The sequence below is a fragment of the Phragmites australis genome, chromosome 5, assembly GCF_958298935.1.
Source record: "Phragmites australis chromosome 5, lpPhrAust1.1, whole genome shotgun sequence".
In the NCBI taxonomy this organism is placed as follows: domain Eukaryota; kingdom Viridiplantae; phylum Streptophyta; class Magnoliopsida; order Poales; family Poaceae; genus Phragmites; species Phragmites australis.
In genome coordinates, this window is record NC_084925.1 from 40,315,523 (window position 1) to 40,342,162 (window position 26,640).

Here is a 26,640-nt window from a genome sequence, read left to right on the forward strand (position 1 = left end):
ATTGGCTCACACGACCAGTGTGAGGCTTGCGCGACTAGCCTACTTGCGATTTAATGTGATCCCGCTACCAACCCTTGCTAGTCGTGGGACATCCATACCTAACCTGTCTAGTTGCATTTATTGATATCTACTCAAGTGTTTTTCTTTTCGAGGCTCCTCCTCCAGAGAACGAAGTCGTGGCTGGCGCATATGGGCAGTGCTCCGTCCTGTAGCATTAATTGCTATGTAGTGCAGTGTTGCAGACCGACTTAGCACCACGCTACAGATGGGATAGGGTCTGTAGAATGACCAGACAAGTGGATGAGTTTGTAGGCGGACTCATGGAAGGCTGGGATGGAACGACTTGCTAGATAAGCTTGCAGTGCACAACGAGGGGACATGCAGGGCTACCAAGGTAAGGTAAGAGTGGAGGTGTCCCAAAGGATGGGACGGGCCCGCAGTACCATCGGTGTAAGGTGTGGCGCACGCTCCAGGTGATGATGGCCTGAGAAAAGTACATCTAGCTAGGTATGGGTTAGCGGAAAATGGCTCACTTGTAAGTTCTCTTATTGTATAAAGAGGAGAATGGGTGTAGCAAAAGGGGACTCATCTGTTACCAGTTCACAAACACTGATAACAAAATATACAGAACATAGGGATGTTATCTTTTGGAAGGCTTGAACTTGTATAACCCCTGTGTTGGGGGTCGTTGTTAAAGACCCCCGATGACCCCTTAGCTTAGCTAGCCTATGCCTATAGACCTAAACCCTCGAAGGCAGCTTTCGGACCTCTGGGCATCGAGGAAGCCTCAACATCTCAGAGCCATGCCTCCCGCAGTCCCAGCCTCCGGAGGCTGAGGCTGGCTTCCCGAAGGCTATGGGGTGAGTCATTAGGCCTCAAGAAAGATCTGGTAGAGGGGGGACGCTGGTCATCCTTCCCCTGCTAGCATGTGACCGGCATTTCATACCAAGGCTAGTGGACGTCATCCTGACACGATGATGCAAGTGGAGGACGCTTGACACACGGGACAACATGGTGCTGGGCCGCATTTGGCGACCAGCCTTGCACCAACCCCGAGGTTGGTGCAGTCCCTGTATTTTCCATGGTAGATATTATCTCCTGAGTAAGGTAAAAAGTAGTTTTACCTGGACCTGCACCATGTAATTCGGTCGGTCCTAAATCTTTGTTCGTAGCGATAACTTGTACGCTACGCCAGGGGTAGCCCTATAAATACAGGGCCATGGTCATCAGGCCAAGGACCAATCTTTCCTACTATCAATACATTTTCGCTGCTTCTTTCTCTCAAACTTCATCTCCAATCTTGAGTCTCCTCCTTAGAAGAAACTCTCACCGTACTTGTTAGCACAAGATGATCTCTTGCCCCAATAGCGCGCCGTCCGCAGGGACTCAGACACAGAAGTGCTAAGAGAAATAGGATGCCACCCAAGAAGAAGACCACCACGGCCACAACGATGGCGACCGACCCCCCAGTCACGCTTGTGCGAAAGTCCGAGCGACTAAGAACAGGCCGTGCTGATGACGCCCCCCCCCCAATCGGGAGGAACAAGGGCCTTCCGACAACCACCGACCCGGCCATAACCATAGCTATGGCCGGAGCTGAAGGGCTCCCTTCCTCGGAGGCCCAGCAGCAACAGCAGTAGCATAGAGAGACCCCACCTGTGGCCCTAGGGGCTGCGACCGGTGGCCCTGCTGAAAACACCATTCCACTTGAGCGTCAATCATGCTTGGAAGCACGGCACTGTGGGTCAAGCAGCAAGCTACCCGCACGACCATCGTAGCCCCCGTGACGACGCTGTTTCGACCCAGGCCCTAAGGGCCGATGATCTCTTTGACCCTAGGACCCATCACGTTCAGCTTCCAGAGCCTCGGAGTCGGTGTCGCAAGGATCCTCTACAAGACTACGATTCTCCCCTACAGACCGACCTACAAACTAGTCCTTTCCGGAGGGCTTTCGGACCCCAAAGCTACCTAAGTTCAAGGGCGATTCGGACCCTGATGAGTTCATCTGTTCCTACAGCCTTGCCATAGAGGCCAGCGGAGGCGGACCAGCCACTATGGCTAAATGCTTCCCTCTCGCCCTGAAAGGGGTAGCCATATGCTAGTTCTGGGCACTAGACCCTAGTGCCATTCACGCATGGTCTCAACTTAGAGACCTCTTCCGCAGCAACTTTCATGGCACCTTTGTCGAGTCGGTGACTTCCGGAAGCATGTTCACTATCAGGCAGGAGACGGATGAAACCCTCTGAGATTACTTCCGAAGGTTTTCCCAAATTAAGGCCCGGATTAGGGGCATATCACATTCTTCAGTCATTGATGTCGCAACCTAGGGTCTGGCCAAAGGACCCCTGTATGATCGGCTGAATTGGCGTCCCATACTCACGGTGGAAGTCCTCATGAGCAAATTCGAGAAATATGCACGTGCAGAGGAGGAAAAACTTCGCCGGAGGCTCTCGCGAGCTACCAAGATTTCCCGTATCGACCTCGAGAAGTCACATTCGCAGGCAGGATCATCACACGCCCCCTCCCCTAATGAAGAGGGGCTTCGAGGAGGCTCATACCCCCGGGTCCCAAAGGGGGCGTAGCGACAGCGTCAACGCTGAAACGTCAACAACATCAACCAAGGATGCAGGGCTCCGAACCAAAACTGTCCCAGAGGGTGTGGCCGAGGACGCTTCGGAGCCTTCCCAGAGCAAAACCGCGCCCCGAGGCGATGTCCTGAGGAGGAATCCTGGTGCACTCTACACGGAGCGGGATGAGGACATAACACCGACAACTGTCGGACCCTCACAACCTTTCGAGAGGAGTACCTTGGGAGGCAGGCAGCCTTCGCCAAGGCCGAGGGGGCCATCGACGAGCGGTCCGAAGATCGCAGGCCATCAACAAGCCGGCAGGTTGATCATCTGGCCTTACAGAACCCTCCGCAGCTGGCCTTACCTCCTCTGCCTTGATCATCTGCGGAGTGATACTACGACGAAAGGGCCCGAGGCAAACATGTCATCCTCATTATAACCAACGAAGGGAGCTCTGATTGTGCTTCAAAGCGACAGCAGTGAGACTACACACATGGGGTAAACCACATCGGAGCAACTAGCATCCATCGACAGGTCCCCGAATGGGCTGACACTCTCGTGGCATTCACCTTCGATGACTCCGAAGGGGTGAAGTTTCCCCACTTTGATGCCCTGGTCATCTCAGCCAACATCACCGAAATTGAGGTCTAGAGAGTAATGGTCGACAGAGGCAGCTCGGCGGACATCCTATTTCGTACATGCCTTAGACCAGCTCTGCATCCCGTGGAGCCAACTCTCACCTGGCCATAGACCCCTCCAGGGGTTCAATGGGCCCCCCTTGACACCCTAGGCTAGATAGAATTCCCAATCATCTTCGGCGAGGGCCCCGCAACACGGACTAAAGTAATCACCTTCGACGTTGTGGACATACCTTACGCCTACAATGTTATTCTGGGACTGGAAACTCTGAATAGATTTGGAGCTATACCCCATCACAATTACCTCTGCTTGAAGATGCCCGGACCCCAAGAGCTGATAACCATCCACGACGACCAAGACCTGGCTAGGCGCATCGAGTACGGGCACTCTTCTCCACTCCTTGGCTGCCACATCCATGCTGAGAGGGTTCCAAGGACCCTCCTTAGGCACATCCCGAGCACTGTGGCCCTCCAAGGCCACAACCGAAAGGGGCATAAAGCGTGTCCCCATACATCCAGACCAACCCGACCGGACCTTCCAAATAGGGGCAGACCTTACCTCTAAGCAGGACGCCCAGCTTCTGGCATCCTGCAAGGTAACCTCGACACCTTTGCATGGTCCCCGCAGGACCTCCCAGGAGTCGACCGCTGCATCATCGAACACTCTCTTCAAGTCGATCCGAAGGCCAAGCCTGTACGCTAGGGGCTTCGCAAGCTCTCCCCAAAGCGGGCAGAGGCTGCAAAGAAGGAGATCTAGAAGCTAGTAAAGGCTGGTGTTATCTGAGAGGTCATTCACTCCGATTAGCTCTCCAACATCATCCTGGTCAAGAAACACAGTGGGAAGTGGCGTATGTGCATAAATTTCACATCACTAAATAAAGTATGCCCTCAGAATCCGTACCCCCTTCCTCGCATCGACCAGCTAATGGACTCCACCGCTAGCTGCGAGTTGCTAAGCTTCCTGGACGCCTACTCCAGGTATCACCAAGTGTGGATGGCAATAGAGGATGAGAGCAAGACCAGCTTCATTATACCCTTCGGAGTATACTGCTAAGTTTGGATGCCCTTCTGGCTTTGGAACGCTTGGGCCACCTTCTCCTGCCTGGTACACAAGGTATTAGAGCAGCAACTGGGTCGCAACGTTGAAGCCTACATGGACGATATCGTGGTAAAAAGCCAGCTTGAAACCAACCATGTCGCCAACCTACAAAAAAACATTTGATAGTCTCCGGGCTGCAGGCGTACAGCTCAACCCTGAGAAATGCGTATTTGACGCTAAGGCCAGAAAGATGCTTGGATATCTTGTCTCTCGAAGAGTCATTGAGGCTAACCCTGGTAATATTTGTGCCATTACAGATATGTCACCTCCCACCAATCCAAAGAAAGTACATCGCTTGGCCGGCCGCCTCGTAGCCCTTAGCTCCTTCCTCACCAAATCGACTGAGCATAACCTTCCCTTCTTCAAAATGCTGAGGGGATCTAAACCATTTAGCTGGACTCCAGAGTGCCAGGCGGCATTCAAGGCCCTCAAAGCCCACCTTTTCAGCCTCAGGACACTCATGATACCCCTCCCCGGTGAAGGGTTGCTCCTATACTTGTCCGTCTCTACCTCTGCTGTCAGCGTTGCTCTGGTACGGGAGGAGAAAAGTGATAGCCACTCTGCCCAAAGAGCCGTATACTATGTATCAGAGGCCTTAGCCGGGGCCAAGATGCGCTACATCGAGCTCGAAAAGATGGCATATGCCCTTCTGATGGCCCCATGCAAGCTCTAGCACTACTTCCTTGCCTACGACATCACTATCCCAACCTCTTACCCGCTTGGCGACATGTTTCGCAATCAGGAGGCGACGGGATGCATCGGCAAATGAGCAGTAGAGCTAGCCGCTTCGTGGTAAAGTTTGTGACCCGCACCATCGTCAAATCCCAAATCTTGGCAGACTTCATCGCTAAATGGACTCCGACACCCGCCGAACCCACTACTGCCCCTCCCCAAGATATCTAGACTATCTACACCAACAATGCATATGGCTCCATGGGCGCTAGAGATGGTGCGGTTCTCATCTCCCTCATAGACTAGTGGGTCCAATTTGCTGCCCACCTAGATTTCAAGACGACCAACAACATAGATGAATATGGATCCATCCTCTTAGGCCTCCAGAAGGCCCGAGCCTCTAGTAAACTAAAGGACCTTGCTCCTATAGTAAGAAATAATAAAGAAACACCTGAAAAGTGCACCTGAAAGAAATAATGAAGAGCAAGATAAAGAAGCACATGAAACTGCAACCCATGATGAAATAGCAATGAAATATGTGAATTAATGGGAATCCTGGAATATAGCAACCACAATAGTCGGCAATACTTCTGTCGGTGTATCAGGAATCGGGGGTCCCTGAGTACCCGAGGCCAGGCCCGCCGTCCGCCATGTGTCACCATCCTGCGAGGTCCTCCCCCGGGATGAGGAAAATCTAAGTTCCGGGAGAAGGTGCTCAGGGCCACAACCTCTGGTCCCCGAGCACCCCAGTTCCCCGATGATCCACGGAGTCTAAGTACCGGGATGAAAAGTGCTCGGGTCGGTGCCAGGTCATTCCCGAGCACCCTAGTTCCCCGATGACCAAAAGAGCTAAAGTGCTCGGGAGAGAGTGCTCGGGGTTGCACGTGGCAGCCCCCGAGCACTCGGTTCCCCGAAGGTTCGTGCGAGAGTGCTCGGGAGAGAGTGCTCGGGGTTGCACGTGGTAGCCCCCGAGCACTCGGTTCCCCGAAGGATCGTGCGAAAGTGCTCAGGAGAGAGTGCTCGGGGAGGTAAACAGTACCCCCGAGCACTCGGTGCCCCGACGACCCAGTAAGGCTCCCGAGGGGCCCACCGATGAGGTGTCCGTCTCTCAGAGGCCGAAGCCGCATTTAATGAGCGTGCATGGTCTGACACATCCAACTGCTCCCGCCGAAGTGTCAGTCCCTGCCATGCTTTGGCAGGGGGCGTGGGGCTATTAATTGCACGGGTCCCGTCCCGTATCATCCGGTATGTCTCGGAATAACGTTGCCGGGATCAAGACGTTCCACCTGCCACCCTGCCGTGGCAGAAGAACAAGACAGGGTGGGCGCGCCGGATGCCTCTGTGGCTGCTCGGTGGGCCCTCTCAACGGCGCCCGCCGCTGGGGTGTCCACAGCGGCGGGTGATCGGGCGACGCATCGCGTTTTTCCACCGCCCCTGTCACTTCGCCCAGAGGGAATGATGACGCCTTTCTCAGTCGTGGCGTCTCGGAACTTGTGCCTCCTCTTTCCCGTTCGGGGTATGTTGTGGCCGGCGAGTGCATAAAAGGATGGGCATACAGAAAGAAGAAGACGATCGAAAAAACATCATCAAAGGTAGACCTGAACACACGAGAAAACATCCGAAGACAGATCGAGACGATCAAGACATCATCCGAAGAACACCACAAGCAAGCTTGAGCAGAGCTAGAACAAGGGAGCCTCAAGCTCTCAGTTAGACAATATATTCTTGTAACCAGACATATCCCTGAGGGATCCCCTTCGGGGAAGGATATTGCATCCACACAGGAGTAGGGTATTACGCCCCCGTGCGGCCCGAACCTGTCTAAACTCCGGTGCATTTATTTCTTTTTGCACTAGGTCGATCATCCCCCACCACCGGCCGTTGCATTTATTTCCAGTTCCATTTATTTTTCCGACGAACTCATTCAGGATCATCCCCCTAGCCGAATCTCTAAAAAGGGGTCTCTCGGGATCCCTGCGACAGGAGTTCATCCTCCGACAGCTGGCGCGCCAGGTAGGGGGGAACATCCCTGAATCTGTTCTTTGTTTTCTTCACAGGAAAAAATGGCCGGTGGGCACCGTCTCCAGCGTTCCGGCTCCACTTCCAGTGACGGAGTGCTGCCCGACGTCCAGGAGGCCCCAGTCGCTGTTGCGTTCTAGCAGCAGCCACTGTCTGCGTGCACGGTTTTTCCCTCCCAGGGGGACCAAGGCACTGGGCCCAGCAAGGCCGCCACCGCCGCTGCCGCCGATGCACCCTCCAACCCCCAGCAGGTGGTCAAAACCCCGGCCGCCAGGTCCGCCTCTGGACAGCGCCGAGTGCCACTTCGGCGTAGACTCGCCTTTAGCGAGGCCAGCCCGGGAATCGCGCTGCTTGCGGCGCATGCTCTCCTCAGACACCCGCTGGTCCAGGCAACGCCGAATACTCCGGAAGGCCGGTGGATCCAAGATGTCGTCGCCCTGGTCGGCACTGCTTGTCGCCAGGTGCTGGCCGGGAGTTCTCGCACCACCACCCAGTGTGGCGCTGCCAGAACTGGCTCATCAACGGGGAACATCCGCATGGGCCCGGGGGCCTCCAGGCAGAGCGCCGCCCCCCTGGTCGTGTCCGAAGCCCGGGACCTCCGCTTGCGTCTCAACGAGCGGAGGGGCCACGAGGATGCCCGCGTCACTCTCGAGCGCCAGCGGGAAACCCGGCAGGAGGCCGAGGCAGAGGATCAGAATTCCTCTTTCCCGGCCCACGGTCACCGGGAATCCCCGGCTCGCCGGCATTCACCACCAAGGACTCCCGCCCGCGCCGCGGGGTACGGTACCAGCTGCCGTGCCTTTACCACTGAGCTCCGTCGGGTCAAGTGGCCCTCCAAGTTCCGCCCCGAGCTGCCGGAGAAGTACGACGGGTCCATCGACCCCGTCGAGTTCCTCCAGATCTACACTACGGCCGTTCAAGCGGTCGGAGGCAGCGAAAAGGTGATGGCAAATTATTTTCATGTTTCCTTGAGGGGCTCTGCCCGTTCTTGGCTCATGAACTTACCCCCACGGTCTATTAGCTCCTAGGATGACCTCTGCCACCAGTTTGTGGCCAACTTTCAGGGCACATTCACGCGCCCTGGCTTGGAGTGCGACCTCCATGCCGTCAAGCAACAGGAGGGGGAGACGCTGCGGTGCTTTATCCAGCGCTTCAGCCAGGTCCGCAACACCATCCCGTGGGTGGCCCCCCACGCTGTTATCGTCTCTTTCCGGCAGGGCGTCCGCGACGAGCGGATGCTCGAAAAGCTAGGTACGCACGAGATCGAAACCACTTCGGAGCTCTTCGCACTGGCCGATAAGTGCGCCAAGGCTGCGGAGGCCAGGGCGTGGCATGCTCCCCGCCCCACCGCCGACCAGCCAAGTTCTTCCCGTTTCGACAAGCGGGAAAAGAAGAAGAGAAGGAAGCGCGAGGCCGCTCCTGTCGAGCCGGCCCAGGGCCCCGCCCATAGGCCGGCCCAAGAGCCTGACCACCGGCAAGAGCGTCGGGCGGCCGCCGACAGACGGCCCGCCCCCGCAAGGGCCTCTGCCAGGGCCCCTCCTCGGGCCCCGGCGCCCGCAAGGGCCCCAGCACCAGCTAGGGCACCGGCTCCCGCAAGAGCCCCGGCCCCCGACCGGGCTCCTGCTCCAGAGAGGGTTTCCGCTCCCGCGGGGCCCGAGCCAGGCAAATGGTGCCCCATACACCAGACCAGATGGCACGATCTCATGGAGTGTCGTACGGTCAAAGGCCTCGTCGAGCAGCGCTAGAGGGAGCGCGACGAGTCCCGCGGGGGAGGCGACGCTGAGGCCGCCCCCGACAACGCCGAGCTCGGCTTTCAGGAGCCCGAGCATGCCGTCGCCTTCATCGACAGAGGCGCCTACACACCTTCCTCGCATAGTGGCATCAAGGTCATGCGGCGCGAGGTGTGCTCGGCAGCCCCGAACGAGGAGGTCGCCAGGCCCTTGAGGTGGTCGGACGCCCCGATCACGTTCAGCATGGCCGATCACCCCGCGAGTACTGCAGCCGTGGGGCGACTACCCCTGGTGGTGTCCCCCACTGTCTGCAATGTCAAGGTCGGCAGAGTGCTGATCGACGGTGGTGCAGGCCTCAACCTTCTCTCCAAGGAGGCTTTTGAGAAGCTACAGGTGTCCTCCAGGCGCCTAAGGCCATCGCTCCCCTTCTGCGGAGTGACCCCCGGGCACTCCCTGCCCCTCGGGCAGGTCGAGCTACCCGTGACCTTTGGGAGTCGGGACAACTTCCGCACGAAGAGCGTCCTCTTCGACGTCGCGGAGCTCCCCCTCCCCTACAACGCCATCCTCGGGCGTCCGGCGCTCGCTAAGTTCATGATGGCCGTCCATTATGCGTATCTCACGGTTAAGATGCCGGGCCCAGCGGGCCCCATCTCCGTGATCGCCGACTCCGGCGACGTCGTCTCCTGCGCCGAGCAGTCGTACATGGCTCTAGTTTCAGCGCGGGCCGAGGTCGAAGGCTGCACAGGGGGCCCGGGAACCTCTTCATCCAAACCCCGACTCGCCGCCGACGCCTCTATTCCAACGAAGGAGGTCGTGGTGGGCTAAGGCGCTACCCAGGTCGTCCGGATCGGCGGTGACCTGGGCAGCAAATAGGAAAGCGCGCTCGTCACCTTCCTCCGGGCTAACGCAGACGTGTTTGCCTGGCAACCATCTGACATGCTCGGGATCCCTAGGGAGGTGATCGAGCATCACTTGGCGGTGCGCCCGGACGCCCGCCCGGTGAAGCAGAAGGTCCGGCGGCAGGCGCCTGGGCGCCAGGAGTTTATCCGAGAGCAGGTCAGCAAGCTCCTTGACGCCGGATTTATCCAAGAGGTCCTCCATCCCGACTGGCTGGCAAATCCAGTCATCGTCCCGAAGGCCAACGGCAAGCTCCGCATGTGTGTGGACTACACCGACCTAAACAAGGCTTGCCCTAAAGATCCCTTTCCCTTACCTCGCATTGATCAAATTGTAGATGCAACTGCGGGATGTGATCTTTTATGCTTTTTAGATGCAAACTCTGGGTACCACCAGATCCGCATGGCCGTAGGGGACGAGGAAAAAACTGCTTTTACCACTCCGGTGGGGACTTACTGTTATATGTCAATGCCTTTTGGTTTGCGCAACGCTGGATCCTCTTTCCAGCGCGCCATTCGCATTACCCTTGATTCACAGGTTGGCCGTAACGTCGAGGCTTACATCGACGATCTCGTGGTCAAAACCCGAGATCGCGCCACCCTGCTCGAGGACCTTGCCGAGACTTTCAACAGTCTCCGCACCACCCGCCTCAAGCTCAACCCCGAGAAGTGCGTCTTCGGGGTGCCGGCGGGCAAGCTCCTCGGTTTCTTGGTTTCTGGCCGAGGAATCGAGGCGAATCCAGAGAAGATCCGCTGCACTCACTGAATATTCTCAAGATGCCTCGTGGATGTCTGACATCCGAGGGTACTTGAAGGAAAAGTTCCTTCCCGGGGATGAGATGCCTGCCGAAAGAGTTGTTCGGCAGTCCAGACGCTATGCCATAGTAGATGGGGATCTCTACCGGCGTAGCGCAGGAGGTGTCCTCCTGAAATGCATCTCCCGGGCAGAAGGTGGCGATCTTCTCGCTGAGATCCACGAGGGCGAGTGCGGTGGCCATTCATCGTTCCGCACGCTGGTAGGGAAGGCCTTCCGGCAAGGTTTCTACTGGCCTACAGCTCTCCAGGATGCTTCCGAGCTGGTTCGGCGCTGCAGGGCGTGCCAGTTCCACGCAAAGCAGATTCACCAGCTAGCTCAGGCTCTTCACACCATCCCCCTGTCATGGCCTTTCGCGGTCTGGGGGTTGGACATTCTGGGTCCAATCCCCCGAGCAATCGGGGGCTATGCGTACCTCTACGTCGCCATCGACAAGTTCACCAAGTGGCCGGAGGCGGTCCCAGTCCTCAAGGTGACCAAAAATACAGCGCTCCAATTTATCCGCGGCATCACCAGTCGCTTTGGCGTCCCGAACCGGATCATCACCGACAACGGCACCCAGTTCACAAGTGCCCTGTTCGGGGACTACTGCGAAGACCTCGGCATCAAGCTTTGCTTCGCCTCCGTCACTCATCCTCGAAGTAACGGGCAAGTCGAGCGCGCCAACGCGGAGATACTGAAGGGCCTCAAAACCCGGACCTATAACGTGCTCGCCAAGCACGGGAAGGGATGGGTGGACGAGCTGCCCGCCGTGCTATGGGCTAATCGGACCACGCCAAGCCGCGCCACCGGGGAGACTCCTTTCTTCCTCGTCTACGGTGCTGAGGCGGTCCTCCCCTCCGAGCTCACTTTAGGCTCCCCTCGGGTGCATGCATATTCTGAGGGCGAGCAGGAGCAGCAAAGGCGCGACGACGTTGACTACCTGGAAGAGCGCCGGTGGCGTGCCGCCGTCCGGGCGGCTCGGTACCAGCAGAGTCTGCGGCGATACCATCTGCACCATGTCCAGGCCCGGTCTCTCGAGGTGGGGGACCTAGTTCTCCGACGCGTCCAGTCGCGCGAAGGAAAGAATAAGCTGTCCCCCATGTGGGAAGGTCCCTTCATCGTGATCGGGGTCCCGCGAGAAAGTTCTTTCAGGTTGGCGGCAGAGGATGGGCAGTCGCTCCCGAACCCGTGGAACATCGAGCACCTGCGCAGGTTCTACCCGTAGACGGTCGTGCTCGCGCCGCAGGTCAACCAGGCCGGGGGCTACCCCCCGCCCAAGTTGACCGGGGGCTACCACACATTGGGTAAGTCACCCAAACTTGTAAAATTTGTAAATTCAATATCTCAATATTCAGTCGTATGTCAATTTCTTTTTCCTGGATTCCGTATGTTTAATCTGTCTGGTGAGATGCTCGATTGTGCGAGAAAAAAGTTCGCTCTCTCATTTTCCCCGCTGATAAAAGAATCCCAATCGGTATGTACGCGGGCAGTTGCCGCTGACTTACGTCCGACATGGTAGGCTGTGGTGTTCGGTGTCGTGGCAGACTCCCGGGCACTACCGAGTTCCGGGGTGCTCTGGGTAATCCTATCGCTCGAGCTGCTCGAGTAGTCCGAAGCCCAGGCCCCCGGGACGTGCTGTCGGTGCTCGGTCTGGTCTGTCATACCCGAGCGCCACCGGACCATAGGACCTCTGGGTTATGCCTCTCTCTGCTCTCGTCCGCCGGTTTGGGCATTCAAGAGGTCTCGGGTCGGAAACAAGAGCAGTCTATAACAAGTACCGCACTGACAGAGCGCACTAGTCACAGGCCGACAATCAAGAGTAGCTCGACCACGAGGGCCTCGATGCCCAGGTCGCTGATCGGCCCCAAGGGTCCTCGGGTGGTCCTACCGCTTAGGCATAAGTGGTCGAGATCACCCGACCCCGGGATCCTCATGTACCCCTTGACGCTCGGACACTCCAGCTGAAGGAACCAAGTCCCCGGGCACCCCGAGCTCGGAAGCGCATGCTCCTCCTGGATCAGTTGGCCGGAAGGCCGACAGCTGTCCGGTGAGTGGTTAAATTCAAACAAATTTGCGTTCAATAATATTATGTTCCTGAGTCGTCCTCGGGGGCCCTCGCATTTTAATCTGCTCGACGAGATGATCTCCTCGCGCACAAAACCCTACCGTGCATCTACTTTTTCCTGGAACGACAGAGCGGTTCGTAGAAAGGTGTACCACGCGTACGGTAATGTCCGTCCGAAGCCCTTCGTGGTGGTCGTGGTGTTCGGTCCGCTTTTAAGGACCCCGAGCACTACCGAGTCCCTGGGTGCCCTGGGTAATCCTATCACTCGAGCCCCTCGAGTAGTCCGGAGCCTAGGCCTTAGGGGCGGGCTGTCAGTGCTCGGTTCGGTCCATCTTAAGCCCGGGCACCACCGAACCACGGGGACTCTTGGTCACATTTCCGCCTGCGCGCGTCTCCGGTCTACTGACTGAGTGGTCGCGAGGTGAAAAAGTATTCACCGGTCATGGCGTGTTTCGTGCTGGATCGATCCATCTCCCGAGCAAGGAAGTTTGTGTCTTTGTCTTTTGACTTAGACGATGCGGACTCGCGAGGGCTCGGGGGCTGAACGCGCCAAGAACGACGATCGGGACAACTTCGTTCTCGGGGACGGAAAGGTCAGGAACGGTCCGACTGAGTACTCCCCGGGGCTTCAAGGCAAAACATCGGAAGGAACACTAAGTACTCAAGAACACTGGAGTTGCGAACCCAAAGAAAACCTGCCATTATATTCACAAGGAAAATACAAGCATTTCTTAGGGATCACTCCCATATTTACATCCATGCAAGAAAACAACAAAAGAAAAGGAAACTACTACAAAAAGCCTAGTCGGCGGCAGAGTCGGCGTCCGAGTCGTCTGGGTCATCCCCGGGGCTGGCGGCGGCGGCGCTTCCCGCCTAAAGCCGGCCGCCACTTCTGCAGCGGTACTTCGAACCGCCTCCCGGGCGGCCTCTCCCTCGGCTTCAACCACTCCTTCCCGCGCCGGCTCCAGCGGGAAGTTCGGGTCTCTGCTTCGGTAGCAGGCCAGGATGTGCTCGGCCACCGCGTGGGCCAAGCCGCGTCCTTCCCGGGCGGCGAGTTCCTGGACGGCCCAGGGCAGCGCCTCGAGGCGCTCCTAGACCTGCTGAAGCCCTAGGACTTTGTCGTGCGGGGCTATCACTCTTCTTGTCCTCCACGAGTCGCCCGAGACCGGCCTTCTCCACGGCCCGCCGCATCCGCCGAAGTATGTCCTCCAACATGTGCTGCAGGTTGACCCGCGAGACGAAGGCAGTCTCGAGCTTCTCCTTTGCAGCCCGCAGCTGTGCCTCGAGTCCCTGGCCCTCGGCCGGGCCAGAAGAACCGCCGTCGGTTGCGGAGCCAGCGGCTTGCTTTGTCTGCGCCACCAGTTCGGACAAGGCGCGCTCACGGGCGGTTAGCTCTGCCTCGTGTTTTGCGTTCTCCTCCTCCCTGGTGGCGATGGCCGCTACCGCCGCGGCAGCCTCCCCCTCTCGGCGGGTTAGCTCCCCCTCCCGACGGGCCAGCATGTCCTCTTGGTGGGCCAGCGAGTCCTCCCGGGCGCCTAGATCTGCCGCCGTGATCTCATTGTCCACCTCCCGAAGGGAGATGTCCTCCTCCCACCGGCGGATATCTTCTCTGATCTTCCGGAGGTCATCTTCCCAATGCTGGAGGTCGGCGCGCGTCTGATCGGCCTCGCCCTCTCGGCGGGTCAGCTCGGCCAGGAGCACCTCCGCCGCCTTCTCGCGGGCCAAGGCCGCTGCCTCCCTCTCCTGCGCCTGCCCCGCCTTGGCAAGGGCTTCGGCAGCCTGCTGCCGCGACGCCTCAACCAGGCGGGCGGCGTCTTCTCGCTCCCGCGCAGTTTCGGCGCGGGTGGCCTTCAAAATCTCCCGTTCCCGCGCGACCTCCGCGCGGGTATCTTCCAGGAGTTTCTGCTCCCGCGCAGCCGCCGCGCGGGCCTCTTCCTGGGCGCTCGCAAGCTGTGCCCTCTCCAAAATCAGCCGGGCGTGCTCCGCTTCGAGCTGCTCCTCCTTCGCGTTCACTGCCGCGCCCAGCCGTCCGACCGCCACCTGGACCCCTCGATCGTGGCCAGGAAGTGGTCGGCAGGCCGGCCGGGCCCCGGCCTCCCCGCGATCCGTCTCCGGGGGGTCCGAGGTCCCCAAGGGACACCACACGACCATCCGCCCCGGGCTCTGCCTGCCCGGGGTAGGTTCCACCGGCGCCGAAGGCTCGGGCGACGACCCCATTCCCGCCTCGGCCGCCGCGACCGCCGGCCCCGGCAAGGCCGCTGTTTCCGCCACCATCCGCCCTGGGCTCTGCATGCCCGGGGTAGGTTCCACCGGCGCCGAGGGCTCGGGCGACTGCTCCGTCCTCCCCTCGGCCGCCGCTTCCGCTGTCCTCCCCTTGGCCGCCGCGTCTGCTGGTGCCCCCGCCGTCGCTGCATCTGCCTGCCTTGACGCGGCCGGCGGGCTTGGCTCTGGCCCCGGCGCCCGCGCTCCTTCAATTGCGATGGCGCCTGCGGGCGGCCTGCAGGAGATAGGCGAAGATTACAATCAAAGCTCAGTTCGGGCAAAGAGCGCCCAAGAAAGAGCGAAGAATGAAACTTACTCGGTTGTCATCCCCCGGTACTGCCATTTGGCCGCCGGGAGCCTGAAGTCCGGGTCCGACGGCGCCGGCCCGGAATCCTCCCGTCTCCTCTTCCGCTGGGGGCTCGGCGGGGACGCCGCGCGGCTCTCAGGCGCCGGGCCAGGCCCCATCCTCATAAGTCGTGGCTCCAGGACCGGGAACGTCGCCGCTGCCGATGGCGACGGTGGGGAATCCGGCACCGGGATGTAGACTCGGGGGCGCTTCCCCCAATCCCCCGACGCCACCACCACTACAATGTCGGCGGTGCCCTCTTCTCTGGTGCGGTGGCTGCTGCCCACAGCGGCCCTGCCACAAGCCCACGCCGGGCTGGACATGGCCTCCTCGTTGGCCAACTCATCCAACCCAGGGAGTTCGGGGGCCTCGGGGCTCCGGCTCCTCGGCAGGTCCATGAGCCCCTGGGCATCAAACTCCGGCAGCTTCGCCAGGATCGCCGCGCGCTCGGGGTTGGCGCAGAGCGCCATCTTCGGCCACAGGAGCTCCGCCCGGTTCATGTCTTCCACTCCGGTTATCACCCGGGTCATGCCCTTCAGCTCCGTTGGGCCCAGGTCCTAGCTTGCGCCGATTTGAGTTCGGGCGATGTCTTCAGGCCCGGTGTAGAACCAGCACGGCCGGGGCCGTTCCTGCAGGGGCGCCAGGCTGCGGCGCAAGAAGTCCGCCACCACCATTACCGAGGTCAGCCCGGAGTCACGCAGGAATCTTATGCGCTCGAGCACCGGCTCCAACCTCGCGTCCTCCGGCGGCGACGCCTCCCACGTCGACTTCTGTGGCTCCGCCGCCACTTCATGGGGGTCGACGTCGACGAAGAACCAGTCCCGTCGCCACTCCTCCCATTTACTGCGCAGCACCTGGGGGATGTACTGCTCCCCCAAGCCATCTCGTAACCGAAGATTGCAGCACCCCGCGACATCCGCCGTGTTGTACCCCCTCTTCTTCCCGACCGACCGCAGGATGAAGAAATGTCGGAGCAGCATCACCGAAGGCACCACTCCCACGAACATCTCACACAGGTGTGCGAACACCGCTAGCACCACGACGGAGTTAGGGCTCAGGTGCAGCAGCTGGATGTCGTAGGTGTCGAGGACCTGGAGGAAGAACGTCGAGAACGGCGGCACCAGCCCTGCCGCCACGAAGGACGTAAACAAGACGGTGCGCCCAGGAACAGTCGTCGCCGGCGGAAAGTTCAGCGGAGTCACCACCGAGGCTCATTCCTGCCCCTCGGGGACCAGAAGCTTCCTGATTTTATCCGCCGCCTCCTCATTCTTCAGGCGAGACTCCGGCAGCATGCCGTCCGGAGTTCTGTCACGATGGCCTCCTCCGACTCTCGGCATCTCGATGGGAGCGGAGGTGTTCTGGTGGTGGAGAGAAAGGAGGAGAAGCGCTCCGATCGCCTGAAAGGTTTCTAAGGGCTTCGGAGCACGAAGGAAACAAGGGCAAGATTGCAAGAAGGTGTAAAGGGGGGGGGGGGCGGATCGATCCCCTCCCCCTTTTATATTTCAGAGTTCAAACATTGCCGGCCAACGGTTCGCTCGGCGGGACGGCCTCCTCGGTCAACGCAACTGCCAGGCGAATCTCCCGCCGATCGTGCGGCGTCAGCGGCTGCCAGGCGTATTTTCCTTGATCTGCGCGGCAGCCGCGCGTGCCGCCCGTACCATTGTCATGCCCTTCGGAAGTAGTGTGGGCACGCGTCCGCTCGTCTCCCCGTTGGGCCGTACCAGAGGCCCGGGTCTAAAGGGCCACCTCTTGCAAGCCTGCCATGTGGCGTCCACGCCAGCCTCGGCCTCGTCCGCGACGAAGGGCCCATCCGCAGTCTCCGTGCCATCACCTGCCAATGGGCCTGGGGGCTACTATCGGTGTATCAGGAATCGGGGGTCCCTGAGTACCCGAGGCCAGGCCCGCCGTCCACCACGTGTCACCATCCTGCGAGGTGCTCGGGGCCACAACCTCTGGTCCCCGAGCACCCCAGTTCCCCGATGATCCACGGAGTTTAAGTACCGGGATGAAAAGTGCTCGGGCCGGTGCCAGGTCATTCCCGAGCACCCTAGTTCCCCGATGACCAGAAGAGCTAAAGTGTTCGGGAGAGAGTGCTCGGGGTTGCACGTGGCAGCCCCCGAGCACTCGGTTCCCCGAAGGTTCGTGCGAGAGTGCTCGGGCGAGAGTGCTCGGGGTTGCACGTGGCAGCCCCGAGCACTCGGTTCCCCGAAGGATCGTGCGAAAGTGCTCGGGGAGGTAAACAGTACCCCCGAGCACTCGGTGCCTCGATGACCCAGTAAGGCTCCCGAGGGGCCCACCGATGAGGTGTCCGTCTGTCAGAGGCCGAAGCCACATTTAATGAGCGTGCGTGGTCTGACACATCCAACTGCTCCCGCCGAAGTGTCAGTCCCTGCCATGCTTTGGCAGGGCGGCGTGGGGCTATTAATTGCACGGGTCCCGTCCCGTATCATCCGGTGTGTCTCGGGATAACATTACCGGGATCAAGGCGTTCCGCCTGCCACCCTGCCGTGGCAGAAGAACAAGACAGGGTGGGCGCGCCGGATGCCTCTGTGGCTGCTCGGTGAGCCCTCTCAACGGCGCCCGCCGCTGGGGCGTCCACAGCGGCGGGCGATCGGGCGACGCGCCGCGTTTTTCCACCGCCCCTGTCACTTCGCCCAGAGGGAATGATGACGCCTTTCTCAGTCGTGGCGTCTCGGAACTTGTGCCTCCTCTTTCCCGTTCGGGGTATGTCGTGGCCAGCGAGTGCATAAAAGGATGGGCATACAGAAAGAAGAAGACGATCGAAAAAACATCATCGAAGGTAGACCTGAACACACGAGAAAACATCCGAAGACAGATCGAGAAGATCAAGACATCATCCGAAGAACACCACAAGCAAGCTTGAGCAGAGCTAGAACAAGGGAGCCTCAAGCTCTCAGTTAGACAATATATTCTTGTAACCAGACATATCCCTGAGGGATCCCCTTCGGGGAAGGATATTGCATCCACACAGGAGTAGGGTATTACGCCCCCGTGCGGCCCGAACCTGTCTAAACTCCGGTGCATTTATTTCTTTTTGCACTAGGTCGATCATCCCCCACCACCGGCCGTTGCATTTATTTCCAGTTCCATTTATTTTTTCGACGAACTCATTCAAGATCATCCCCCCGGCCGAATCTCTAAAAAGGGGTCTCTCGGGATCCCTGCGACAGGAGTTCATCCTCCGACAACTTCTTAAATAAAATTGCCACAACTATAGATTATGACCTTGAGCCTGCATCGCTCACTGAATGTAGAATGAGGTTAGATTGAGAAGACTGACATAAGGCAATAACAGTTGAACTGTTGTTCCTGAACAAAAGAGAGGTTTTTGGACCAGTATACCGCACACCTCCCCACATCAAACCAGTATGATATAAGTGGGTTTTTGTTCGTAAGAGGAACGAAAGGAATGCAATTGTGGTGTACAAAGCACGATTAGTGGCATATGGTTTTACTCAACGACCATGTGTTGATTATGAAGAAACCTATTTCTCGGTGATGGGTGGTATTGCCTTTAGATATTTAATCTCAATGGCAGTCAATATAGGGATGAAAATGAAATTGATGGATGTTGTGACAGCATATCTTTATGGGAGCTTTGATTCAAACATTTATATGAAGGTACTTGAAGGAATACTATTATTGAATCAGGATAGAAGAAATAGACATATTTATAATGTATAATTGAAGAAATCACTATATAGGTTGAAACAGTCAGGTCCTAGAATGGATTTTTGCATATGAAGATGATCTGAATATCATCGGTACAAAAAAAAATTGAGGAAGCAAGCTTGTACTTGAAGTCTAAATTTGAAATTAAAGATTTGGGCAAAACCAATTTTTGCTTAGGCATGTAGCTACAACATATCGCAGATGAAATTTTTGTACATCAGTCACACTACACTTAAAAGGTGTTAGAGCGGTTTGGTTCATCATGGTCGGAAGGTCATTGCAAGCAGATTAAGATCTCTATAGACCTAAAGAAGAGGGGGATGAAGTATTGGGACCAAAATTCCTATACTTAAGTGCAATAGGTGCATTTATGTATCTGGCTAATTGCATTAGGCCAGATATAGCATTTGCAAAAAATCTACTTGTATGATGCAGTGCAAAGCCCACTAAAAGGTATTAGAAGGGATTGAAGTATATTCTGCATTACTTGTAAGGTAACAATGATCAAGGTCTATGCTACCGAAAGAATCAGGACCTTACGCAAATGATGGGTACCTGTCAGACTCGTATACAACAAAATCACATATTGGCTATGTTTTCCTATGTGGTGTAACTGTAATATCCTGGAAATCATAAAATCAAAGTCTTGTATCTATTTCGATAAACTACTCGAAAATAATAGTTTTATATGATGTCGTACGGAAATACGCATAGCTTAGAAGAGTGATCAATCATATCCAGTAGTCATGTAGTTTGAACACTACTAACACCTCCACCATTCTCTAGGAAGATAATGTTGTATATGTTGCACAAGTGCAATTGGGATATGTAAAAAGCAACTTAACGAAATATTTTAACCCCAGTTATTTTATGCTAATGTATTGCATAAAATGAATAAAATAAAGGTAATTCATACCAAATCATGTAAATTCTCCTGTAAATTTATTCACTAAGTTTGCCCCTTGCATTTAGTTTTGAAAGATGTGTCCTTGGTAATAGGATGATAAGGTTTAAAGAGTTGTACATTTCAGGGGGAGAATTTTTATATAGTACTGATACGAAGAATTAAACCTTAATTAAAAAAATTAAGTACCTAAAGTTAATCATGAAGATTATGTGAAGTATTTGGATGAATTGTACTCTTTTTCCTTTAAATATGTTTTCCTAAAATTTCTCATAATAAGGTTTTTTAATGGGGCAATTCGTGTGATCATATCGTAAACTATATACTATTTCTCCCAATTTTTCTCATTGGGCTTTTGGGGAGTTTTGATGAGATATATATATTTTACGAGAAGTGCTCAAAGAGGAGTGTTAGAAAACCTAGAGTTTTACAACTCAATGTGAACCAGTTTTGATTTCTTGAAAGATTCGATTATATCTCTTAGAGGTTTTTGATATTATATATATGGGATAGAATCCCTCATTGTAAACACAGATGAATAAAGAGAAAAAATTTCCTCTATATTATATCTCTTTTATGTGATCGTTTTATTAAGAGATCCTTAAACTACACTGGTTACAGAGGTTTTTCAATAAATGGTAGGAGACAGAAAAACTAGCTTCCATTAGCAAACTAGCTCCGCTTGTCAAGTATTTTTCTTGGCCAGACAAGAGGGCTAATTAGCTCTCCTGCGTTAGCAAGTTTTTCTTTGAGCAGCTATCTTTTTCTATAGTTTTCTAGGGATATAAATGTGATTCTTCACCTCTTGATTACCTTTTATACAAGAGTTTATCACTTTCTTAACGTGCTTACAGTTCATCTATAACGCACCTAACTATATTAGGCCCATATTTTCCCCTTCTCTCTCACTCTGAGAATGGCTGGTAAAAAAAATGTTTCGAAGAGTGTGTTATGAATAGTGTGTCGGAGCAATGGTCTTTTGAATTGACTTTTAGACATGATTTAGCAAAGCAACTGGCACTATTATTCGGAGATACAAATATAACTACATAATAATTGCTTGAATCACTACACTGAACCCGCACACATTTTATGTATGCACATTGATTTAAATTCAAATTCAAGTTTAACCTGTTGAAACCACCACTGGACTCCATTTTGCAACTACCGCGACTTCCGCTTGAAAGATCACGTCTTAGTTCTGGCAAAAAAAAAAAAAAAAAAAAGTCATCCCTGGTCCCGGCAGCCAAAATGCGCTGGGTTCCCGTAGCATAGCAGCGCGCGCCAGCGGAACGCGAAAACCCGGTCCCCAATCACAACTCCCTTTCCCCTCGTCGCCGCCTCGTCCCCGACCTTTTTCTTGTACCCCTCCCACCCCGATTCACTCCGCTCGCGCTTCTCCCCGCAATCCCCAATCCCGCTCGCCCCAGGCGGAGGAGGAGGCGGGGTCGCGGCGAGCGAAGATCACCTCCGATCCTCCCGCCCCAGGGCCCGCCGATCCGCTCCCGCTCCGGATGGCTCTCCCGCAGCAGCAGCTCGCGGGGTCGGCGTCCGGGTCGGCGTCGGCGTCGAGCTCGAGCTCGGGGCTGCACCTGCTCACCTCGCCCTCACCATTCGGGGACACCACCCACACCAAGGTCTTCGTGGGCGGGCTCGCCTGGGAGACCACCAGTGACAGGCTCCGCCGCTTCTACGAGCGTTTCGGGGACATCCTCGAGGCCGTCGTCATCACCGACCGGCACTCCGGCCGGTCCAAGGGATACGGATTTGTCAGTGCCTCGATTTTGCTGTTGATTTTGCTTCTGGATGTTGGTTTTTGCTGGATGGGTTGTGAGGAGTTGTATTGGTTTACGAGTTACTTGCTCTTCCTCCTCCCCAGGTGACGTTTCGCGACCCCGAGTCGGCAAGGAAGGCATGCGAGGACCCCACGCCGGTGATCGACGGCAGGCGAGCCAATTGTAATCTGGCGTCTCTCGGTCGTGCTCAGCATCCCGTGCCCCTTGGTATTCTACTCTAGTACTGCTTTGCACCTGCTTGTAAGCACATTTGAAATCACTGTGTAAAAATTCGAAAGTATTGCATGCCAACAAGTTAGTACACTGTATTCGTGGTGTGATACTGTTATTATTTGCAAACTGAACTAATCAGTTGTACCATGATGCTTACTCTGGAATTCAATCATCTATTAAGGAAGTTATTGCGGAAGGGAAAGAACTAAGCCTTCTCACCTAGGTTACCACCATCACATCAAACATCAAGCATAAACACGATAATGAGTGACATTCAGGTTAACAGAAGTACTTATATGTGAATTGTAATTGATGTTCTTTCCTCTCTAGCTTAATGGAATGGCAGAGCTCCTACCGCTGTTTTTTTTAAAAAGTGATCGATGCCTGTGTACTGTGATTTTCATGTTTTTACTTAGTAGTTACATCATGCTTATTCTTAGAGGCATATGGGTGAGTACAAATATTTGCTTCCGGTTGCACTCTTGACTAGTTCACAAAGTCACTCATATGGTGATAGTCATGTTTATATGTGTTTCAACGTTTGTTCTGAAAGTATGCATTCTATATAGGGCGGCCAAGATCAGCTGGGTCCTACTTTGGTGTCCCAGGTCCAAGGGGCTTTTACGTAGGTGCTTATGGCCAGCACCGACAACTTCCACTAGGGTACTACCAAGGATTTCCAGCTCCCCAGTACAGGTAAGATAATTTATGCCATATGGCTCATCACTTGTTACTCTGTTATCTTTTCCAATGTAAAATTCTTCATAACGAAATGCTCAACTAAGGGGATGATAATGTATCACTGATACTACTGGAATGTAAGGCACCACATTAGAACTTCCAACTTTTTCTTAGATGAGTTATCTTCGAAATTGTTCTTAGACCACTTGTTCATAACTTCTGAGTGGAACTTTTTATTTTTATGATTAATGTGGGAAATTCCAGTAGAGTATTTGTTTAGTGCAAAATAGTCTTTCTTTTGGTATATTCGCATGTTTCCATGCCGAGGTTTTGTCTTAGGTCACTTGTTCATAAATTCTGATGGACTTTTTATTTTATTCCCTGATTAATGTGGGAAACTCCATTACAGTATTTGTTTACTGCAATATATTCTGCCTTTCGCACATTGCCATGCCAAGGTTTTGTCTTTCCATTATGTATTCACATGGGTTGCCCTTACTTTCGTAAACAGTATATACTATGCCATCTACTTAGCATAGCATGTGCACATCATGTGTCCCCTTTAAAATGATAAAATAATCAGATTCATCTGTGTTCATAGAACATGATATAACTGTTTGAAAGCGTATAGAAGTGCATTCAGTTGTTCATTTTCTTCCTTTTGCAGTTGCACTACATATGGGACCGAATACATCTATCCACAGGTTGAAGTGTGAAAAATTATTACCTTTTAATGTTCTCGTGTGGCATAAGAGAGTTCTACAAACCATCAGCCAATTCTGATAAATGTATTCTTTGTAGGGTCCATTAAACCCATATGTTGGTCAGCAATATCTTCCAATTTATGGAGTCTCAACTGCAGCAAATACCGCTAACCAACCATTTGGCCAGTTGAATCCATCCATTTCTGGTGGAGGCAATGGTTATTTGTCGGTTCATGGTTACAACGTGCCAGGAAACCAGTATGTGCAGCTCACCGGATCAAACTTTAGCAATGCATCACCAACGCTTCGAACTTCCATTCAGACTCCCTTTATAGTAGGTAATGTGGTCTTCTCCATCTCGCTTGCTCCATTATTTAGTGCAACCCTTTATGTCTTCTAAAGAAACACAATATACTTGTTGCCTTTCAGTAAGTTGGAAATTGCTTAAGGCTCATGTTCACTGTTCAGTCAGTGCATCATAAGTTAGCTTGATAACTGTTCTGTTCAAACCAATACGGTAGCAATGCTTATCTACATTGTGTCATTTTATGGTCAGATATTTGTTCCAGAAATCTTTTTTTAATGGTTGTTTACAAATTTATTGTTTGGCTAATTACATTAAAATATGATCAGCAAGTATTTCTGTGGTATGTGGAGGTTATTGGCAGTTCTTTTGCAGTTTTAAAACTAAATTTATGACATCCAGAAAAGTTGAAAGCATAGAAGAATGTTTGGCATGGGAAGATCTTTGTTGTTTTTGCATCTCTATTTTGATAAATTTGGTTCTCCAGCATAAAATGTCAACCTCTTTAAACTCTTTCACTTAAGACTAGCTATATCTGTTGGTGGCGCTTATTAACTTAATTGAAATATTTATATGACTCTGTAACTACATATAATATTTCTTTTCTATTCTTGTAACTATGGCCCCGATTGGCACAGCTCCAGATCCGAGATTTCTTGGAGCTGGTCAAACCAGCTCTAAGAAATCTTGGATCTGGAGCTGTGGGTGGATTGAGGGTATTTAGTTGAGCTATCTGATTTTTATTTTGGACTAAAATAAAAGTTTAAACCACTTCATTTTATCATACAAACTTCATATCCAGCATGGATCTTAGAGCTGGAGCTGTGCCAAACAGACCCTATATATAATCCACTAATCAATATATGAATATACTCTTTTACACTGGAATTATCATGCTACATGAACATAACTGTATATTTGTCTTCCCTAATTTTTTATGGTTTATTTTCCCCATTTGTGAATAATTCCGCATTAATTGGCTTTTGCAGCAGCACCTGTTCCCACACATCCAAATCTAGTCATTCCAATCCACTCACCTCAGTTTGCACAAGCTAGTGGTTCAGACCAAAGAGCAAGCTGAACTGTGGACCCAAACATTTGTACCTTGAGGTTTGCTTTCTATGCATTGTTGTCTTCTCTGCTTTTTGAGTGTTTGGCAGCAACTGACATTAGTGTTTTTGGTTATTCGCAGGTACCCTTAGATTGCAGCAGGACTAAAAAGAGCAGTGTTGCTTTATCTGCAGCACTCGTTCTTGCCTGGCAAGAAATCATCCTTGCATTCATAAGGTACTGACCTTATCTATCTGGTTTACTGCCCTTCAGCTGTACATAATTTCGAAACAGATCTCGGAGTTCCCTATTAGTTGTTCTTTATAGCAGGCGCCACACTTAGATGTTATTTTGCATGTGTTTTCCTTGTATGCTCGTTGATCATCTTGATGACTTTATGAATATCTGCTAAAATGTTGCACTAAGTCTTGCTTAAGATCTATTTTTTCCCTTTTTCAATGGAAAGTGGGATGAGGTTCCCCTCCTTTGATGATTCGATGCATCTAACTGAAGCTTAAGAAATCAGTTTGTTTATGTGAATCTGTTGCCACTAAAATGGAAGAATTGTGTCAGAACTGTATATATAGTATCATGATGTTCTTTGTCTTCCTTTTGTTATCCTGTTTCCAAACTTTGGTTCTATTTCTGCAATTTGACGTATCACTAATGGATAATCTTTGTGAGCAGGTTGTCCTTATCATGGTCAACAGATGTACCTGGAAATCATGTTGTCCCGATGGATGGGGCAAGTGACCCAAGAGCAATGGTTGCTCTTGCAGTTTCGCTTGGTTCAAATACTATGTCCCAATGTGTCCGTGATCGTTATCATTGATGGAGCATGAAGCGATAGATGCAGCCTTGTTGATCCTGTATCTGACGGCTCATGGAGATATACTGGATGCTGGAATGGAGTCCAGCATCTATAAGGTTGATTGGTCCAAGGAGGATCAATCATGATGATGGCATTCAGATGATTGCCCATCTGAAACATCATGAAGTTAGTGTGTGGTGTATTATGTCCCAAAGTAGGCTGTCCTGTATCAGTCTGCGCTCTGTAGTCATCTTCATGTTGTCTGCTTGTGATGCACTTTTCACCAGCCTTTGGAGTTAATCGTGGGGAACCTAGCTGTGGTACCTCCCTGAGAGCTTCCTCAGCTTGTTTACCTGGCTGGTTGTAGTCGTTGTCAAGGTGATGGTTGAAAGAATAATAGAGAAGCTAGTGTTTGCCAGAACAGAACACACGATCCAATTGGGATCGTATTCAATATATGTAGTAAGTGCTTGAGTACATGCCGCTGCAGATCCACAAGAACAGGAACCACTCAACGCCCTTGACTGTTCACCGTCGGCAGCAATTTCGGACGACCTTCAGAACTGGATCGCACATCCTAATCAACACGATCTATCCGTTGCTGGACTAAGACATTAAGCTAACGTTACAGTGAACATAATCAACACTTAAATTCTAATAATGGTCCTTTGTCAGTGTCGCAGCCTAGGAACACGGCAATCCCACTGGTTGAACGTCTGCCATCGGGACACTAAGTCGAATCAACATTAGAGAAGACAAGGACGGTGAGTGAAGGAGATCTTCGAATTGAGTCCTTGACTAAGTGTTCTCTTGATGTATCGAAGTACTCGTTTCACTGCTGATCAGTGGAGATCAATCGGTGAATAGAATTCACATACACTATTAATAGCAAACGTCAAGTCAGGTCTGATTATAGTTAGAGTAGCGAATATGGTCATTTTAGGTATGTATTTGATTTTGATGATTAATAATAATATAGTTAATAAAACTAATATATTTGTCAAGTATATATTTTAGTAGATCTTATGGATACAATACATGAAAAAGTCACCGAAGCTAAACTCAAGAAAGTTTGAATTGGACGAGTTCAGAAAAAGTTGTTAATACCGGATAATCTGATGCTCTGAGAGTAATATACAGCGGAGTATTTTTGGCTAAGAGAGAAGGTGTTAGTACCGAGTGCACACCAGAGTATTATCAGAAAATAGAGCTGAATATACCAGATGGTCCAGTGCGCAGAAAGATATGCACGCCGAAGTATCTTCCAGGAGGAATATTTTGGTCCAGAAGAGTTGTACACACCGGATTATCTGATGCTCAGAGATGATATACACAACAGAGCATTTCTCTAGAGAATTGTTGAAGACTGAAGATCTACACGTCGGATGGTC

General features: G+C 53.1%; 1 protein-coding gene across 4 annotated transcripts; it reads left to right on the forward strand.

Annotated features, from left to right (window-relative positions):
* The first annotated feature begins 20,934 nt into the window (after positions 1-20,934).
* LOC133919659 (uncharacterized) lies at positions 20,935-25,726 on the forward strand. 4 transcript variants are annotated; one of them, XM_062364118.1, is made up of 8 exons: positions 20,935-21,459; positions 21,570-21,693; positions 22,269-22,395; positions 23,048-23,084; positions 23,182-23,422; positions 24,381-24,498; positions 24,581-24,675; positions 25,126-25,726. In XM_062364118.1, exons 1-6 carry the CDS (start codon positions 21,205-21,207, stop codon positions 24,467-24,469), a joined length of 873 nt encoding a protein of 290 aa, XP_062220102.1. In that variant the 5' UTR covers positions 20,935-21,204; the 3' UTR covers positions 24,470-24,498; positions 24,581-24,675; positions 25,126-25,726. The 4 variants fall into 4 exon arrangements, with proteins under 4 accessions (XP_062220102.1, XP_062220103.1, XP_062220101.1 ...); XM_062364119.1 differs by having other exon boundaries at positions 24,381-24,488; XM_062364117.1 differs by having other exon boundaries at positions 20,938-21,459; positions 24,378-24,488.
* Positions 25,727-26,640: the final 914 nt, after the last annotated feature.